At 48.7% G+C, this 19,272-nt stretch overlaps 1 protein-coding gene across 3 annotated transcripts in view; it reads right to left on the reverse strand.

Moving 5' to 3' along the window:
* Positions 1-19,272, reverse strand: part of B4GALT1 (beta-1,4-galactosyltransferase 1) — a 50,709-nt gene that overhangs the window by 17,017 nt on the left and 14,420 nt on the right. The window contains exons 2-3 of one of the 3 annotated variants that reach the window (XM_060014887.1): positions 6,197-6,432; positions 4,441-5,059 (exon numbers count right to left, since the gene is read on the reverse strand). In XM_060014887.1, the coding sequence (XP_059870870.1) occupies positions 4,892-5,059; positions 6,197-6,432 (404 nt within the window). In that variant the 3' untranslated portion in view covers positions 4,441-4,891. Of the gene's footprint in view, positions 1-4,440; positions 5,060-6,196; positions 6,433-19,272 lie in introns of those variants that run through there. The other 2 variants (XM_060014888.1, XM_060014886.1) reach the window with 2 other exon arrangements.

The following is a 19,272-nucleotide window of genomic DNA, read 5'->3' on the forward strand; positions in this document are numbered from 1 at the left end:
CTAGGAGGTGAAGGGCACAGAAGAGGAAGTAGGTGGAGAGCAAGAAGCAGATCACAGAGAGGAGGTCCTCCTTCAGCTTGCTTTGCTACAAACAGGATTAACAAATAAAAGCAAAAGGCCCCCACTAGAAGGAAAAAAAAAGAAAAAGAACAAAGAGACAAAGATGGCTGCAAGGGAGAGACGCAAGGAGGAGAGGCAAACGTCTAGGCTGTGACCACCCTTGTTCCAGGGCAAAGGCAAATTCCTAATAAGCTGTCATTCCCTGTCACGAAGTCAACGGTGAACAGAGAAAATGACATTTCCCAGAACAATGCCCAGGGAGGCAATTCCCCAGCTCTGCGAGTACCTGAAAGTGCTTCTACACATTCCCCAGGAGACTGGAGCGAGCCACAGGACAGAGAGAGGGGAAAAAAACACAGCAAAGGAAACGACCAATCACTGGGGCAGCACGCAAGCAGGTAGGGTACAGATATCCGCAGCAGGGGGTGCTACAGAACAGGACTGGCCTCACCCCTCCCGAGCCCCACTCCTGCACACATCAATCTGGGTGCTACCAGCTCGGGCAGGAAATGGAAGGGGTGGTGGTAAATAGACACAGTCAAGATGAAACCAAACCAGGGGGGCCTCAGGACCAGGCAGCTGTCCTCACGAGCCTGCTTCACTCTAATTCGTCTTGGCCTCATTTAGGAACCAGCTGCCTGGCCCAGTGACAGAGGTAAGCTGCTGAGGGGTGGTGACAGATGCTCTCACTCACTGAGCGTGCAAAGGGTGGTCTCCAAACCTGCCCAAACCTGGTCTCAGACGAGCAGCCTAGAATCACCTCACGACTGTGTACAGATGAAAAGGAAGAGGGAAAAAATTCCTAAGCTAGACGGAGACTCCTCAGGTGCGAGCTGGGGCTCCCTTTCAGGCCAGGTTTTACCTGTAAGCATGACAATTGCACAAGCCTTCCAGAAGGTTCTGAGGCTGCTACTCCAAAGCTGCTGCCCCCCCTCTCGTGACCCAGTGGCACTCATGGGGGCATTGCCAAGTGGATGTGGAGCTGTTCCCCAGTGAGGGGGAACACACGTGGCAAGGTGAGGCATTCCTTAGGCCTCGGGTGATTTCTGTCCAAATCTTAGCTCTGCCACCCAGCCATCACGGGACCCCCAGCAACCTGCTCACCTCCGAAGCCTTCCCTCAGCAGGGACGGTGGGGGTACCCATTGCCTCACTGAGGGGCTGTTAGGGTCAAAATTCAAAGTGAGACCGTGAAAGAGGTTCAGTCCCAAAGACCACAAAGTTTTATGACCATCAAATACCACAGGGCTTAGAGTAGGTTCTCTGCATTTTTCCTGAAAAGGGAGGTCACCCCTGGTCCACTAGGGACAGGAAGCTTTGGGGAGAGGCCCGGGGGAGGGAGCAGAGGGAGAAGGCTGTGCAGGTTCCCAAGGGTCATGACCTGGCCTGGAGGGGAAAGGAGGCTTGACTTCTAAGAGACACAGACCTCTCCAGAGAACCCAGAGCAAGGGGTCCTGAGAGCAGGTGTAAGTAAAAGGGCAGGAGCCATGGGAAGCAACTCCGTGCTCCAAACCCTGACCCTGCAGTGGACCGTGCATGGAGCTGCGTGGTCAGGGAGACGAGCAAGTCAGACCTGAGTCTAGGGGCTGCTGGGTGGGGAGAGCATGCACACAGGGAATCATCCCTCCACTCTCCCCGCCTCACTAGAAAGCACAACGTGGCCTGGGACAGCTCGGATGGAGAAGTCTTCTCCACTCCAGGCCTTCACAGAGCTAATAAGGCTGGGGAGGGCCTCCCATAGTGGCCAGAAAGAGAGCAACCAGAGGAGGGAAGGGGAGGCATGCAGGGGGAAGGTGGACGGTGCAGCATAAGCAAAGGGGCAGGAGGGCAGCTGGGCGTGTCTCGGGGATGGTGGCGAGTCCAGCGTGGCTGTGGCCTAAAGGTGTGAAGAAGGCCTGAGAGGAGGTGGCCGGAGGTCGGTCAGGGTGGGCTGCAGAGGGCCTCCCTCAGATGCCAAGCTCAGGCCTTCAGGCCCTTTAGACCCTCGCCTGTGGACAGCAGGGACATACTAAAGAGTTTAGAGAGGGCATGACACGGCCGGAACTAGAAAAATTGTAGGTAGCTGAGTGAGATCAGAGGCACCAGGGGATATACAAACAGAATCAGAGAGACAGATCCTGGGCACTGCTTCTGGGGCAAAGGGCTGCCATGGTTATTACGAGCCCACCTGGTCAGCTGGCCTGCATTCCTCACCTGTTTGTTAATTCCCATGGCAGCTAATCCCACAAACATCCTGCATTTCTTATTTAGGGCTAGTGCTGCCATGGTGGCAACCTGCCTTCCCCTTACCTTTGGTGGTTTTATGGTTTCCTTTCCCAATTAAAGTATGAAGGAGTGTAGTGTGCACCCCACCTCCCATCTGCTACGACGTCTTGATGTCCTCCTCCGCACCAAGGTCCCAGTGCTGGACCTTGGGCAGGACACCTGTGCCTCAGAGAAGCACCCTTGGCTCCGAGAGGCTGGACCTGCCAGAAGGCTAATGGGATGTTCAGATGCCAGCCGGCTAGGGCAGGAAGAGAGCTGGACACAGAACCAACAGCAATGCTGCTGCTTCTCCAGGTTTACTCAACCGGTAAAGCACACCAACCACCTCTACCCCGCTTATTGTGAGATGGAAGTTATTACGGTGATTGGAGGGGACTAAGCCAAACGAAAGTGGTTAATAGCTTAGTACGGACAGGGTAGGAGCCACAAAAGCCCATGAAAGCTCACCCTGTGTGTGGAGCTTGAGACACAACCCTTCTCTGAAGAAGCTGGTGGGCTTGCCGTGGTCCCTAAGTCCATTATCTGAGCCCACGGAGGCCACACAAGTGGGAGGGAGGGTCTCAACTCTGGTATTGAGTGGGGGTGAAGCAGGAGGCGGGGAGAGAGCAGTAAAGAGTTTATCACCACAGTCCTGGGCAGAGAAAATAGGCAGGAAGAAGGGGACAGGATGGGGCGGGGGGGGGAGAAGGAACTCAAATCAGCTAATGTTTACCAAGGGTTCACTGTGTGCCAGGTACGTCACAGCCCTGTGTGCTAAGGACTAAAACCTTGCCTTCCCACTACTGAGGAAACCAAGGTGTGAAGGACTCAAGCCCAAGGTCACTGAGCTGGCAAGGAGCAGAGCCGGAACCCAGGCAGCCTGAGCCTGGTGCTCACTCCCAGCCCTGGACACCCAGCTTTGAGAAGGAGGGACTAAATGGCCTGGAGGAGGGAGTTAGTGCTGATGCACTGAGAGGGCACTAGGAGACGGGGACTGGCCTCTGAGCTGCAGCCCTACTGTGGCTTATGTGGCTTCCTACCCGTCACTTCCCCTCTCTGAGCCTCAGTTTCCTCACCTGCAAAACAGAACAGTTTTCACACTATCTGGCCTCAGGGGTACACATGAATCCCAGCAAAGACTGAAGGGGAAGTCAGGGGACAGAGATGGGGACATGGCCCCCACTTCAAGTAGAATAGCACCATTGTGACCCACTGTGGATGGGGGCTGTGGAGGATTTTAAAGTGGCAGGAAGAGGTTTTGTTCTTAAAAACCTGTCTGAGAAGCCCTGGACTAGATGTCTCAGGGGCCCCTCCTATTTTAAGCACTTTCTCATCTTAAATGGGGTATGTGTTGGGGGTGGTGGTGAATGAAGCATCAAAGTGACAGCAGGGTGTCTGAGACAGGAAGACGCTGAGAAGCCTATTTGCTCAACAAATGGTACACAAAGCCCAAGCCAGATGCTATGAACTCCCTTTCCCTTACTATAACAGTAAAACAGAGAACACAGGAAGGTCCTAATTTGTAGATGGGGCACGCTCCAAATGTTTCCCCTCCCACCTCTTTCTTTTCAAGGCTTAGGGTTCTTTATACAAAGATATTCTTCACTGGAAAGGCAGAGCAGACTTCAAGTTTCTTTATGACTTGGTTACCTGGAAGTCAGATCATATTTTCCCCAAGAAATAATCAGGGCGGAGCTGGAGCAGAAGAAATTAGATTAACTGGGGGAGAGGGAGATAAAGAGGAAATTATTCACCAAAGGTGAAAAGTTAACCCTTGGAAGAGAAGGAAAAGATGAAGAAGCAAAAAGACATGCACTGGGGCAGGGGTAGGGGGGATGGGGTGGGGGAGAGATGACAATACAGACAAGACTAAAGGAAAAAAAGAAGTAAATGTTACAATGCTTTTCTCTTGTAAAAATAAAATACAGTGTGTGTGTGAAAAATAATAATAAAGTTAGATGTTGACAAAACTAAACTCTTTTGTTAGGGATGCATGCAGGTTAAAGGAAATGATTGTCAAGAAGTGAGGATGGTGTTTAACCGGGAAGAGGGAAGGAGCTTGTGATGAGAAAAGGAGATGGGAGGTTTTTAAGATGCTGACAAGTATCAATACTTTCAGATTCGAGTAGTGGTTATGTAAGTATCCTCTTTTTATTTGTTACACTGACAGTTTTGTTCTGTGCACTTCTCAGTAGGCATATCGTATTTTACAATTAAAAACCTGCATAAAGAAGAAGAAGAAAAAAAAGACGTAAATGTTTGAAAAACGAAAAATAAAATACTTCCGATGCTGAGATACATGTGGGAAAAGATAGGAATTGGGGGTGTTTCTCAGTGTCCTAGGGAAAGTAAGAAGGTGGGAGGGGAGGAGGTGTTAATGTAGGCCTGCTTTCCCCAACGTTCAATTCACGGAACACTCTTCGCTTGAGATGGTTTTTGGAAAACAGCTCTCCAGTCAGATGAGCTCAGGAAACACTATGTGTGGAGTCCTTCTGGAGGCTGTAATGTACACCAGTACACTGAAGCCTCTGCAGGAATGAAACCTGTTTCATGTTGTTCAGTCCAGCATTCCTCAGATGCACTTGGCCTCAGATCTCCATTTCGGAAAGCACACTTTGGGAGAAGCCCCATCTTAGGCAGTGTCCAGTGTCAGCCGGCACAGCGGGGCCACTGGTCCAAGCTGGCTTGCTTAGTTGTTCTGCCAGCTTGGACTGGGGCGGGCAGGAGCAAAGAGCTGGTATAGGACATTTGGAAATCTGTTATTGGAAACGTGGGGAATATCTATATAAGCATGTCATAGGAATTTAAGATAGTGGCTAAATTTCACTGGTCCAATATTTGTTTTGACTTCATAATCAAAGGGAAATCTCACATTCACCTAAAATACAAGCTTTCTATAGATACGCATTCTCCCCCCGGGCGCCCACACCAAGTCTTCCTTGACCACAATCACCTAAATTCAAAAACTTGGCATCATCACTAACTATCTTTTACACTCTTTACCCAAGTATATATTTTAATCTAGTTTATATGCCATCCAGACCACAGCTGTCTCTCCTCTGCTCAGGCAGATTTGTGGGAGGCCACCAGATGCCTTGATGAATAAGATCTGACACGGTGTCTACAGTGTATCATTCATCTACTGGTAAAACAACTGTCAAAGAGGGAAAGGAGATGCAGCTGGCGTGGCCTGTTCCTCGTAATCTCTGCTGGCCCCTGGTGCTGGTGGCTTCCTCTCCCAGGCGCTCACTGCCGTTGCTTTAATAACGGGCTCCTGAATCTTGCCATGGTCAACACGTGCTCACTGGCATCAGACAAGTGTTCCTTGATGGCAGGGTTTTTCTTAAGCAAGTCTTCTGGTCCAAGGAAGGCCCACCAAGTCCCTCAACTTTGATGGAAGCTGTCAACTGCTAGTAATCTTACTACTCAAGCTAACTTACTACAAGCAGACCCAGAGTTTAACTTGAAATGAAATGGACACTGGACCTTTTAGAAATGGAAATGCATCCTGTCTCTTCAGATGAATTTCAAGGGAATTTGGTATACAGATAAGTTAGATGTGTTATTCCAACTGGGAGGTTATAGTCTAAAGATAGGAATTTAGGTATTCAGGATAAACTTGAAACACCAAAGTTATACTCTTGGGAAAAAACAAAACAAAACAACACTGTATGGCATTTAGCTCATTTGCACCAAGATAAGGAGGGGGGTGGGGGTGGTAGTGGAGTTGCAAAATGCCAGATGTCTAAAAAATCACTTCCATTCCTTCACCCCTCATTACTCACATATTTGAGTACACAAGCACGCGCATGCACGCGTGCACACACACACGCACGCACATGCACACACGTGTACACTCCTTCCCTTCCTCCCTCCACCTTCCCAGACCTCACCTGGTTGATAACATAGATGCCATAGTCCAACTGCTGACGCTGTAGGATTGGGTGCAAATAATACAGCCAGTACTTGAGGTGTTCCTGCCGGTTGCGGAACGGAATGATGATGGCCACCTTGTGAGGAGAGATGCAGTCCTTGGGGGTATAGCGACCACCCACCTTCACCTTCGGGTTCTGTTCCTCCACAAGCTTCAGGTCCACAGCTTTGTTAAACTCAATCAGCATGGGGCCAACTAGAGAGGTGGAGGGAAGGAGAAGATATCAGGCCACGGGACTCTGCAGGTGGCCAGGCCGCTACCGCTGGAAGCATCTCCTCCTGGGAGGCAGTGTGGCTGTGGAAAAGGCACTCAGGCCCAGCACTGGGTACCATGTCCAGAACTAGCATGACTGACCATCCCAGGAAACCCTTCAGTATCAGGCAAACCCAGACAGCTGGTCACCCTGAAGCACTTCACCTTCCTAGGACCCACTCCTCTCAGACTATGTTGCTCAACTGAAAAATGGAAATGGAGTAATTCCTGCTCAGACTTCCTGACAAGCTGTAGTAAGGATCAGAAAGCATGGCTGAGAAAGCACTTGGTCAGAAATCCTGAGGTTGAAACTCTGCCACCTCCCAGCTGTGTGGCCTTGGACAAATGACTTACATCATCTCTCTGAACCTAACCTAGTCGGGGGAAAGTGTGCGTGTGTGTTGGGGAGGTCCCTGTGGAGGAAATGAGCCTGAAATTACAAGGCGGCAGAGAGTGGCATGAGTAACCCATGTCTCAGGAAGGGAAGTGATGCACAGATGAAACAAACTCGACGGGTAGGGACTGGAGGAACTAAGGGGAAGCAGAGAGAAGAAACAGCCAGAACAAACATCAAAGAAGAGTGCTTAGAATCAGCAGGGGATGAAGAAGGGAGGAAAAGTCAGGGGCAACTCCAAAGTTTCTGGCCTAGAAGAACATGGCTCCAAATGAGAGAACTAAGTTAGTAAGAGAGCTCTGGGCTCAGAAGACAAATTGATGAGATGTGGGTGGTGGCTTGTGAGGTAGTGGCAGGTTAGGAGTAGAGGAAAAGGCAAGGGTGAAGATCCAGATACAGGCATGAAAGTCCCCGTCTCCTAAGTAGAAACAGGTGGAGCTGAGAGAAGACCTCACTTCTCCAAGTCTGACAACCACCCCTGCCACAGCACACATGGGGAGGGCAGGAGAAAGATGACTAGCCTAGGGACACACAGGGAATTGGGAACAGAGTCAACACTTGAACCCAGGTCCCCAGTATTCCCTGTAGGCCAGACTTTCTCAAAGTGGGTTCCAGGAAACACTAGTCCCAGTGAGATGCTCAATGGAAGAACACATCCCCTGGTCAAATAAGTTTGGGAACGCTGCATACTAAATCTTGCTTCTGGGAAGTCATAATGCATACCAAAAGCTCTGAGAAGCTGTGCAGTCAAGAAGTTCACTTTATCTATCTCACCACTTCCTAAACTTATTTGGCCATAAAATCATTTTATCAGGGAGCATACTTTAGGAACCGTTACTCTAGCATAACCAGCTTTACCTATGGAGTGAACTATCCACAGGAACAAAGGAAGGAACCTAAACATTACAGAACAGAAGCCAGACCCAGGCCACAAACTCAGAGCAAGTTCACCTGAAACATGCTGGTGAGAACCACCCAGGGTCCAGTGTGCAGCCCTCTGTCGCCCTGTTTGTTTGTCAACAGTATGTAGCTCTCCAAGCACCTCTTGTCTTCAGGGATCACTCACCCTCCTGAAATGAGGCAGCCCAAGAAAAGGAAGCTGTGACTCTCGCTCCCCTTGCCTGTCAGCAGGTATGGACCTGCATCTCCTCCTCTTCTCCCCTCTCCTGGACCCCCAGGACTCCTCACACCTTCCCTCCCACTGACGCTGACCCAGTTCTATCATCACAGCACCCGCTCACGTTAGTTCATTTTCTTCTGAGACACAGCTCTGATCCTATCACTTTCCTGCTAAAACCCTCTGATGGCTCTAAGGCTATAGCCTTGGACAAGGTAGGGCTAAGCCTCTTAGCTTGTCAACAAGGCCCTTCAGTCTCAGCTCTACCCTCCTTCCCGTTCCAATAAACTGTGCCTCTGCCCACACTTCTCCCTTTGCCAGAAACGCTCTTCCCTCTTCCCTCTAACATCATTGAGAGACTAGGATCTTAAAATCAAAGCCCCAGTCTGGCCTTGTCCTTTTGCTCTCCTCATTCCCACAGAGCTCAGACGGCAGACCCCGTGCGGCAGGAAGGGGGGTCTTCAGGGATCAAAAGCCCTAGTCTCTGCCTGGCCGTGCACCTCGGTCTCTGGAGGAACAGAGGCCTCGCAGATCAGTCCCTCACATGACTGCCCGCTGACCCAGCTCCAACCTCCCAGGGTGCCCTCAGGTGAGTAGGTACTATGTCCCAGAACCAAGTAAGGGGTCAGCCTGGCCATTGTTTCTACAGAAAAATGTGAGGAGTGTGAACACATTCTATCATCAGAATCATGTGAAGTCATCAGTAAAAATATGGACTCTCAGGCCTCTCCCCTAGAGAACCTGACTCGGTAGATCTTGGGAAGGACCCACGTAAATAACAAGGAGCCCAAGGGATTCTTATTGGGCAAGATGGGCAGAGGGGAGCCGGACCGCCCATCTTCACAAGCCTTGGGGCTTTCATGGAGGGAGCCCTTTCCCACAGGGTCCAGCAGGCCTAGGCTGCTCTACTCCCCAACCTTGGGCAAAGCCTTTTGGGAGACCCTGCTGCACAGGGTGCTTGTGAAAAACATGAAAAGAAGACCTGTCATTGGGCTCTTCTCACTTCAGAAGGCCCCACGACATCTGCACCCCATCCCCGGCCTGCCCCACCTTTGGTTCTGAAGATGCTGCTAAACATAGCTCCATTTTGGGGAACCCAAGAGGCATCTGGACTGTCACCCCACCAAACTTCTCACAACTTCTGAAACCAACCCAGAAAACAGGAATTCACACTTGGTCTGCCCACCCTCCCTGGAGCAGACACCTGCAGGCTAGAAGCGTCTTAATTTCGCCCCTTCAGCAGTTCCAGAAAGATGGTCCTGAGGTAGTTTCCTGGTCAGGAAAAATGCTGCCTGGGTCCTAGTTCAGCTCTACAAGTGACTCGTTGGATGATCTTCGGGCGACTACCAGCCAGCCACTCTCAGGATACTGGCTTCCATTTGCAAACTGCAGGGATTGGAACTCACATGAACACTTATTTAACCTCACCACCACCACCACCACCACCACCTATGGTCAATCCGCTTCTGCTCCAGAGTTCCTTCAGCAACTGATAACACTGTCTACCCAATTATGGGAGCTGATAACCTGGGTGGTCCATCTTCTATCCCCCTCCTCTTCCTTCAGCCCCTGCATAGGGGTTAACAGCATGTGACCGTCCATCCACGGGAGCCTACTCAACCATCAAGCCAGAAGAGTTTGTTTAACATAAACGTTTTCTGTGGTGTGTCAAGGCCACTTTCAATTCGTTTCGATCAATACTTTCTGGACACCTACTGTGTGCCAGGTCAGGGAGGTGGGAGGAGATGGGATGGACAGGACAGTTCCTGACTTCAAGGAGCCCCCTGCTGAGCGTGGCAGGACCCACGTGAAAACCACCCTGGTTCAAGGCTGTCCGAGGGACTTGCTGCCCCAGGGGCTCCATGCAGAGCTTGATCACCAAACAGCCTCTTTCTCACTCCCCTCCTCCTCCCTGTGCCCTCTCACAACCCTGCCCTGTCTCCCACACATCTAGAGCACCCTGACCCCCATCTTGCCCTTCTGGCCCAATCTGGCAATTCTTTTCCCTGCCTTCTCCCCTGGAAGCTGCCACCGCTCTGAGAACCGCCCCTCCCTGTTCACACCCCTGAGATGGGTCAGCGCTTGGCAGCTGTGTTGGCTCCAGATCCGGGGCTGAATGTTTTCCTGGAGCCGGCGCTAGCCGGGAGGCCGCCCTGCATGCCCAGCACACCTCCTGCCACGAGGCAGGGGACGTCCTTCATGGCACACCTGGCTTTGCCCTAATTAGAAAGTCCAAAGAGCTCAGACTCCAAGAGGGCAGTGACCAGCTCTGCCTAGAACCACACTGACCTGCCAGCAGGTCTCAGAGCCACCGCAGGGACCTCGGGAGAGGCGTGGGGGAGGAAGCAGAGGGCTGAGGCTTCCTGACGGTCCTCGGGCGAGCCAAGGCCCCCTTGCTGTGCAGCGCGTGGCGCGTGCTACCACAAGCCCTCGGCCCTGCTGGGCCGGCTTGTGTGTTTTCTTGGCTCTAAGAGCTGGGAAGCAGGGTTACGTAAGCAGATGAGCAGATGTGAGCCTGTCCTCGGCTCCCCCCACTAAAGCCCTGCCACGTGGGCCTCTCAGCTGGGAGTCTAGGTCACAGCCTTGCATGTAAGTCGCTCAATAACTTCAATGTGTGAACTCAACTCAGACAGATTCCACTGCTCCCTCGCCCAGCACGGCAAACCCAAACACACATATGCCCCTCCATCAAAAGCCCTGTGAATCCAGAGCCAGCCCAGCACAGACTCCCTGCCTCACTTCCAGGCTGGCTGAACCACTCGTTCATTCCTCTAGCCTCAGCCAAAGAGGCTGGAACGTCTAGCCACTGCTTCCCAACTGACCAGCCAATGGGTCAAGACAGTCCTTGGCCTGTTGTGGAGTGGTGACAATGTTTCATGAGCCTGAGACAAAATGGTCAAAGATAATGTAAGTGGTCCTTCATTAAGCTCAATGTAATCAATATATCAGAATGCCCATTCTTCCAAGATGAAGTGCTTCTTACTCTTTAAATGTTAAAATCCCCTTTCTTTTATGAAATGATCACAGTGGATTTTGATGCTGGATTGATCTTTTTTAATTTAATTTTTTAAAAAACCCTTACTTGCAGCCATGGGTCAGGCCTCCAAGTTTAAAAACAATTTTTTTCTTGAGCAATGAAATTCACTGATTTGGGAACTAGCTTTGTGGTTCAACAAGCTGAGATGTTGGAATCTCTTCCTTGGTCAAGCCTCAGACCTAACAGTATGGCGTAGCCCCCCTTCAAGCCATTCCTCCCACTGCCCACCCCTCAGCCCCACTACAGTGTTGTTCCTCAGGCTCCTGTGGGTGAGCCATTTTTCTCTGTACCAGTCTTCCGGCGGCCAGATGTATGCTGGAAGCAAAGGCAGGCACTACTAAATCCCCAGATTTGGGAATGACAGTTGTCTGCAGTGGTCCCACCAACTCATGATGCCCCTTGTAACCCCTTACACTGAAAATGAGAAGCACTGTCTACTGCATGGGGCTCATTCCAAATCTTCTCCCCAGTCCTTCAGGGAAGAGAAGCTCTCCAGAATTCTCCAAGGACTTCCTTATCACCAATCCAACAGCTGCCTGGCCTCAGCTCAAACATCACCTCCCCTAGGAAGCCTTCTCAGACCACTCAAGGTTGGTTCTTACTTTTCCTCCGCCTTCTTTAAACACCCATAGCACCACATCCATTCAACCATGCACCTGGTTAGCACACACCACATGCCAGTTGGTGCCAGGCATGCAGCAGTGGGGCTGGGTTAAGAAGAGGTCTTTGCCCTTGTCAGGGGGGAGACCAGCAAAGCAAACAATGACGGTGAGGGTGACAGTGGTGAGAACAGCTGAAATGGCACAACGGAAGGGGAGTCAGCTCCGGGGCCAGGGAACAGAGTCAAGAAAAGCTTTGCAGAGAAGCAGCTGACTCCACTGGGCCCCTCAGCTCCTCTCTGGGAGAAGAGTTGTGAGTGTCCACTTGGCTGCCATGGACACGGAGTACGCCAACAACTCTGAGCTGAGTGAATGGTGCACAGCTATTCTCCCTGCCACCAATGCAAGCAACCAAGAGGATTTCAATAAACCTCAAGAAAACCTGATGGAGGAGCACAGGACAGAGGGCCACCAGATGGGACTGCTCAAGGCTCACGTTAACCATGTCTTATTGGGTTTTAAAATCTAAATCACAAAGGCTTCAAAAGTACTGGAAATGATTTATTTCTTAAACCAGATGTTCAGGGTATTTTTCTTTATACCTTTTGGTATATCTTTAAAATTGAACAATAAATATTTAAAAATATAACCCAAGGACAACAATTGTGACCCCTCCTTCATCCCTTTCTCAATAAAGAAGTGTCTTCCAAAATAAAGACTTCAAAACATACAACTCCCTGACCAGAAAACAGGAATAATCTATTCCAAAGGCTGACTTGATATGTCTTGGGCACAGTGCGTGCAGAATACAATTTCAACACCCACTGTTCTTTCTGCCAACTCACCATCCAAGCCACTATTAGACCCTGGGGGGAAAAACACTTTTTCAACAGGAAGCAGAGCACATTTGTGGTCTCAGAACCCTGCATTTGGGGGCACAGAGAAAAACAAAATATTTGTTCAAAAAATAAAAGATCCTGCCAGAGGAAGGCTGCAGAGCAGAACCCAGGTGGCCAAGGGGAAGCTGGGCCAATAGGGCATAGTGGGGCCAGCTGCTCCTTCATCCACCTCTGCGCTGAGGCGTGGCCCTGCCGTGTGCCTGGACTGCCACACTGTGTAGGTCTTCCAAAATATGACCTGCAAGTGACCCGGCGAGGGATGAACCTTTTCTTTTTTTTTTTTTTTTTTGCAGTACACGGGCCTCTCACCGCTGTGGCCTCTCCCGCTGCGGAGCACTGGCTCCGGACGCACAGGCTCAGCGGCCATGGCCCACGGGCCCAGCCGCTCCGCGGCACGTGGGATCCTCCCCGACCAGGGCACGAACCCGTGTCCCCTGCATCGGCAGGCGGACTCTCAACCACTGCGACACCAGGGAAGCCCGAAATGCCTTTTCTTGTGCACTACTCTCGCTCCCATTAAATTCTCACCCAGCCTTCAAACAAGGGCCAAGCACCCTCACTCGCTTTATTGCATTTGCTTTCAAGATACTGTTGAGGTTTCCATCTATTGCAGAGGTTCTCAAATTGTGCAGTACACAAAGAATCATCTGGGGAAGCGTGTAAAACTGCAGATTCTTGGATCCTCCTCCCCAGAGCTTTTGATGTGCAAAGTCTGGGGCTGGGGTCCCGGACTCTGCCTTTTTACAAGTACTCTATGTAGCTTTAATGCAGGTCCCTAGAGTATATTTTGAGAAACGCTGGTTTACAGGCTCACCTGTTCACCACCACCTCCCTCCCACCCCCATGAAGCTCTTTAAGAGTGAGGCACCAAGAAAAACAACTTACTGTGTATGGTTGCTCTCTGACGATGTTTCACTTTTGGCTTTTGCAAAGGGACAGATGTAATAGCTATTCTGGGCTGCAGAGCCTGAACATCTACATTTTAACTCTTCCCGAATCTTAACTTTTTAAGCCACATTTTCGCTTTCTCTTGTTTTAATTTATTTATGTTGACCCTTTTTATGGTGTGTATTCTTATAAGTTACCTCAAAAACCTTTGTGAAGTAGGTAAGGGAACAGTCCTTCAAAGTTCAAACTTTGAACTTCAAAGCTTTCCCCAACTCCCTCAGGCCAACTGGTACCTGCTCCAGATGCCTACAAACACCCTTTACGTACCAACATCACAACCTTCACAAGCACGCATCCAAGCCCCCACCCCCGCCAGGGGGCGGGTGCCAGTCTACCTCCCTGCTTCTTCCAGCAGACCCTCGTCTCCTTGAGGGCAGGAGTTGTACACCATTCCTTTTTGTACTTGGGACAGTTTCTGGCAGAACAGGCTGCACAAACGTGTGGTGACCCCACAGCACTTATTCAACTACGAGGTAAGAATGTGAACTAGCAGAGTAGGAAACCATCTTGCCTATGTGATGCTTGAGAATCTAGAGTGCTGTCCTAAGTACACACCTACACCCAAGGCGACCAAGGGCAAGAACACTCTCCTTTCCGGGCTCCAAAGATGCCTTTGGTTTCCAGGTATAGCACCTGATTCATGATCTACAGGCACATCTCCTGCCCTCAATTTTAAATGAGTTTCCTCCAGATTCTAGACCTATAATTTGAGACTGTGTGGCAGTGGACAGCCTAACCTCCTAATGAAAATGTTGCTATTTCCTCACCTAAACCTCACACTGCCAGAGCAAACAGGCATTTCACCAAATACCACTTGTTCCCTGAGAGAATAACCCCAAAGCTCAAAGTCTAATATGGGTCATTAAGATCACCAGAAAAGCCTTGGGTGGTCACTCAGTCCAGGATCCTGTTATCAAGGGTACCAAGGCCTAAACCTAAGGGAGCAAAGTCAAGGTCAGATTCCATCACCTCGAAGGGTCAGGATCCACCTTGAAACAGACCTGTGGATAATCCTGTCAGACCAGGGCTGGAGTGACCTCGAGAATTATATTTCAACCCCCGCATTACACATAAGGGAAACTGAAGGCCAGAGAGACTAACAGCCTTCCTCAAGGACACTCTTGGATTTGCAAAAAAGCCATCCTTATCTTTTCCTTATTAATCCTTTAGGGTTCTGATGTTCATGGATGCATCTACACAGCAGACAACAGATTACAGCTCATGTGCCCCTCCACTCTCCCTCCACTGTGCCCATGGGGATTCTATCTCAGAATCCTAGGGTTCAGAATCCGTGGGGATTCCAGCAAGCCACCAACTGATCCAAGGAGCCTAAAAGTGAACCTGATGTGACATCACTGATCTAAACTCTTCTCAAGTGCATTTCTATACATACATGGTCATGGCTCAGAATTCAAGGGGGCAGTAGAAACAAGGATAGAGCACTGGGAAACCCTGGGAGACCCCAGAACTCGGGGCATAACAGTACATGTCTGTCCTGGGGTGACCCAAGGAGGTTTCCACCAGCAGTGGAACCACAGAGATGCAAGGCCTGAGGTCAAGAAGCAGTGCCCAGGGATCAAGGCTTTTAAAGCCCAGTAAACAGGCTTCCCAGTTTTTGTCCTCTGGGGAAAAACTGTCCCAGGAGGAATTTCTGCTTTGTTTGGTTCCGGCCCAAACGCAGATTTCCTCCTCACCCAGCACTTCTCCTGACTGGCTGCCCTCCCTCCACTGGAATTTGTGAAAACTGCGCCTGCCCACAGTTATCACTACCAGGAAAGGCTCGGGAGGCCAACTTGCCTGGAAATTAGCCCCAGGATGATCGTGCTGTATCTCTCGCCCCTTAGAACTAGAGCACTTCTGGAAAGGACGATTTGAGCTTCTCAGGAAGGATTAGATGATACAGGCCTGGGCGTTATTTAAAGACCTTCCTCTGCAGGCTGAGGCAGCGTCGCAGTCTCCTCCGGGTCTTGCACTCTCAGCCTGGGGTCAGTCACCAGCAGGTAGGCCCCGGGCCTGCCAGGCCCAGGATGGCCAGAGCCACATTTACCTCCATTCCCTTCCTGATTTTCCCCTCCTCAGGATGCTGTGGGAGAACACTTTGCTCTGCACCTTCTTAGGCCATTTGTTAGAAAAGATGTAGAAATTTGACACACAGTTCTACAGGAACCAAATGCAATTTGCAAGGGAAGCAGCATGGTAGGAAAGGTCACAGACCAGGATTCAAATCCCGGCTCCACCTCTGAAAAGCCACAGGCACGTTTCATAACCTCTAAACCTTGTCTGTAATATAGCACAGTGCCTAACACACAGTAGGTCTACAACATGTATTTGCTGAGTAAATATATGAATAATACTTGCGTGCGGGCCTTACACTCTAAGAGACAAAGTCATTCTTAATAGAATTTAATAGAGGCTAAAAGTCATAAGACACACTGCTGAGGAGAATCAGTAGAGTTAAATTATACCAGCACATTTAAAATGCAGAGGGACTAAGGTATTAACATAGTTACAGAAAAAGAGTACTGGTGAGAGAATGCACAAAACAATGGGGAAAAGTCTTCTGTTCAAACAAAAGATAGCGTGGGCAAAGCAAACAGAGAGCTGACAGATTGAGAGAAGAGGTCTGCAGTGTCTGAGACCCGCAAGGGATTAGTATCCAGGATGTATAAGGAAACCTTCCATGTCATCAAGAAAAATATGAGTCCCTGTGAAAAAACAGCCAAAGAATTATTACGAATAAACAATTTACCAAAGAAGAATCCCAAAGGCCATCAAGCATATGAAAAGATGCTCCAGCTCATTTGAAATCAGAGAAAACCACGTTAAAACAAGAGCTTACCCAGGGACTTCCCTGGTGGTCCAGTGGTTAAGAATCTGCCTTCCCATGCAGGGAACACAGGTTTGATCCCTGGTCAGGGAACTAAGATCCCACATGCCGCTGGGCAACTAAGCCCGCGCACTCTAGAGCCCGCGTGCCACAACTAGAGAGAGAGACCTGCGCACCGCAATGAAAGATCCTGTGTGCTGCAACTAAGACTCAATGCAGTCAAGTAAATTAATTAATTAATTAATTAATTATTTTAAAAAAGAGCTCACCCATTGTACCTACGCGTTTGGCAAAAATTAGGAAGTTGGTTAATGCCAAGTATTTGTAGAGTCGCTCTTGCTCTGCTGGTGGAAACATAAATGGGGGCAGCCATTCTGGACCCATATCTGGCACCCTCGAAGCAGCATAAATACACACATAGGTCCATAAAGGACATGTAGAAGGCCATTCCTTACAGCATTATGTGTGAAGGCAGTGTTGAAGGCAGTGTGGGAGTCTACCATTAATGGAGAGAGAAAATTGGTATGAACACCACAGACACTAGATTACACACAGCAATGTGGATGGACCTTATAATCAAGGGTGAGCATCTGCAGCCCATCTCTTAGTTTCTAAATACCATTATCTACTAAAAAGAAATAGTGCTCATCGGAGAAGTGGCTGATTCCAGGGCTGGGTCAGAGAATTAACAAGAGGAGCCTGGAACATCTTGATTTGCCTAAAAGAAAGGAAATACTCAAAGAATGAAGGGATATGCCAAAATGACACAGAAGCCAGTTCGAAGGGGATCTCATTGGCCAAAGCTGGGACAGTCTGAGCATCAAAATAAATAATGTGAGTAAAGGATTATGAACTATTGAATAAAGTAAGAATCCACAACTCTGTGCTAATATATGAAAATAGGGAAATAGGAAAACTCTTCCTCACAGGAAAATGCCAACTAATAAATGTAGAAGCAATGATAGATCACCAACCACCATGATAATAATAATTCAGGTAAGAATCATCAATAGGCACTAAAAATCAATGGATGAAAGTATGAGGAATAACAAGGTATTTACATAATCTCAAAGTAAATGCCCATAAGACACATTTTAATTAAAAGGGGTAAAACAGGGCTTCCCTGGTGGCGCAGTGGTTGAGAGTCTGCCTGCCGATGCAGGGGACGCGGGTTCATGCCCCGGTCCAGGGGGATCCCGCATGCCGCAGAGCGGCTGGGCCCGTGAGCCATGGCTGCTGGGCCTGCGCGTCTGGAGCCTGTGCTCTGCAACGAGAGAGGCCACAGCAGAGAGAGGCCCGTGTACCGCAAAAAAAAAAAAAAAAAAAGGGGGGGGGGGTAAAATAGCAAACTTGATAATGGAGAAACAGCAGGCACCACCATAATGAAATGATCAAAGTTCACATGGCCAGTAAGGAACGAATTAACAGCATGTGCCTCCAGATATTATGTACCGAGAAGAACTCAGCATTGTTCACTGGTATTCTTATTCAAGGCATAACCTGAACCTCATCACAAGGAAACATCAGACAGACTCAGACTGAGGGGCCTTTACAGAACAACTGGCCCACACTCTTCAATATTTTCAGTGTCGTGTAATACAAAGAAGTGTCAGGCATTGTTCCAGATTAAGAGCCGAAAGAGACATGATGACTGAATAAAATGCGTGCTCTTCAATTTTCTTTTACTACAAGGACATTCTTGGGACAACTGACAAAATCTTCATAAGGTCTGTAGATGAGATAATAGAAAATTTTCAATGTTGATTTCCTGATTTGATCATTATACTATGGTTATATAAAAAATCCTTGTTTTTAGGAAATACATACTGAATAATTAGGGGTAAAGGGGCATGATTTGGAATATCACACAGGCACAACCGTGGAGCGAGAGAAGAAAAAGCAAATATAGTAAAATGTTAACGTTTTGGGAATTTAGGGGGATCCAGGGATATCCAGAAACTCTTTGTATAATTCTAGCAACTTTTCTGTAAGTTTGCAGTTATGTCAAATTTTTTAAAAATTGAAAAAAAAGAAAAAGCAGATCTGGTTTAAAAAAATAGAATCAAAATGAGCTATAAAAAATACCATTTACATAAGTTAAGAATACATATATACATATACTGTATGATCCATTTATATGGCCTTCTCAAAAAGACAAAACAACAGTAATGATCAGTGGTTAACAGGGGTGAAGGGTGAGAGGAAAATGTGACTACAGGGGGATTTTGGGGGGTGACAGAACTATTCTGCATCTGGATTGTGGCGGTAGTTTTATATATATGTATATATACACACATATATATAAATTCATAGAACCAAAAAAGGGCCAATTTTACTGTATGTTAATCTAAAAAATTGAATTTAAATTAAAAATTGCATATATATGAAGCAGTGGCTCCCATTTAGCAAGAGCAAAAACAGATACACATTAAACACTTTAGAATCGCTGCCCATGGTGGGGTTGGGAAATGGAAGGGGGAATGAGGATAAAATAAAACAAGAAAATAAGGCAAGAGAGTCCTTGATGATAATAGGCATGAAATAAAAAGTTGGATGGCTGGATGGAAAGGAAGAAAAGAAGGAAGAAAGTACACAAGGAAATAAATAGAGGAGTGGTGGAGGCTGGAGCTGGATGTGTCCTTCCAGGGGTGTACAAGGGAGAAAGGAACCCTGACCTCTGGATCAGACCAAGGTCCCTGAAGGAGTTCTGCAACACTGTGGGGATGGGTTCATCAGCCAGACAGCCTGACACCATCCAACATTAGAGTACAACTCACCTCCCTGCTGTGACTTCTGACTTAGCAGCTGCCCTGATTATACTATGGCTTCCCTTATAGTGCTGCCAGCAGCCAGAGAATTCTAAGCCACCTGACAGTTCCAATCTTGCACTAGTGCAGAGATTTAGCATTCCAGCATGTAAATAAGTTTTATTACTGAGTCAGCTGACCCTCTGATCAGTTTT

This window comes from Delphinus delphis, chromosome 6 (genome assembly GCF_949987515.2).
Source record: "Delphinus delphis chromosome 6, mDelDel1.2, whole genome shotgun sequence".
Lineage (NCBI taxonomy): Eukaryota > Metazoa > Chordata > Mammalia > Artiodactyla > Delphinidae > Delphinus > Delphinus delphis.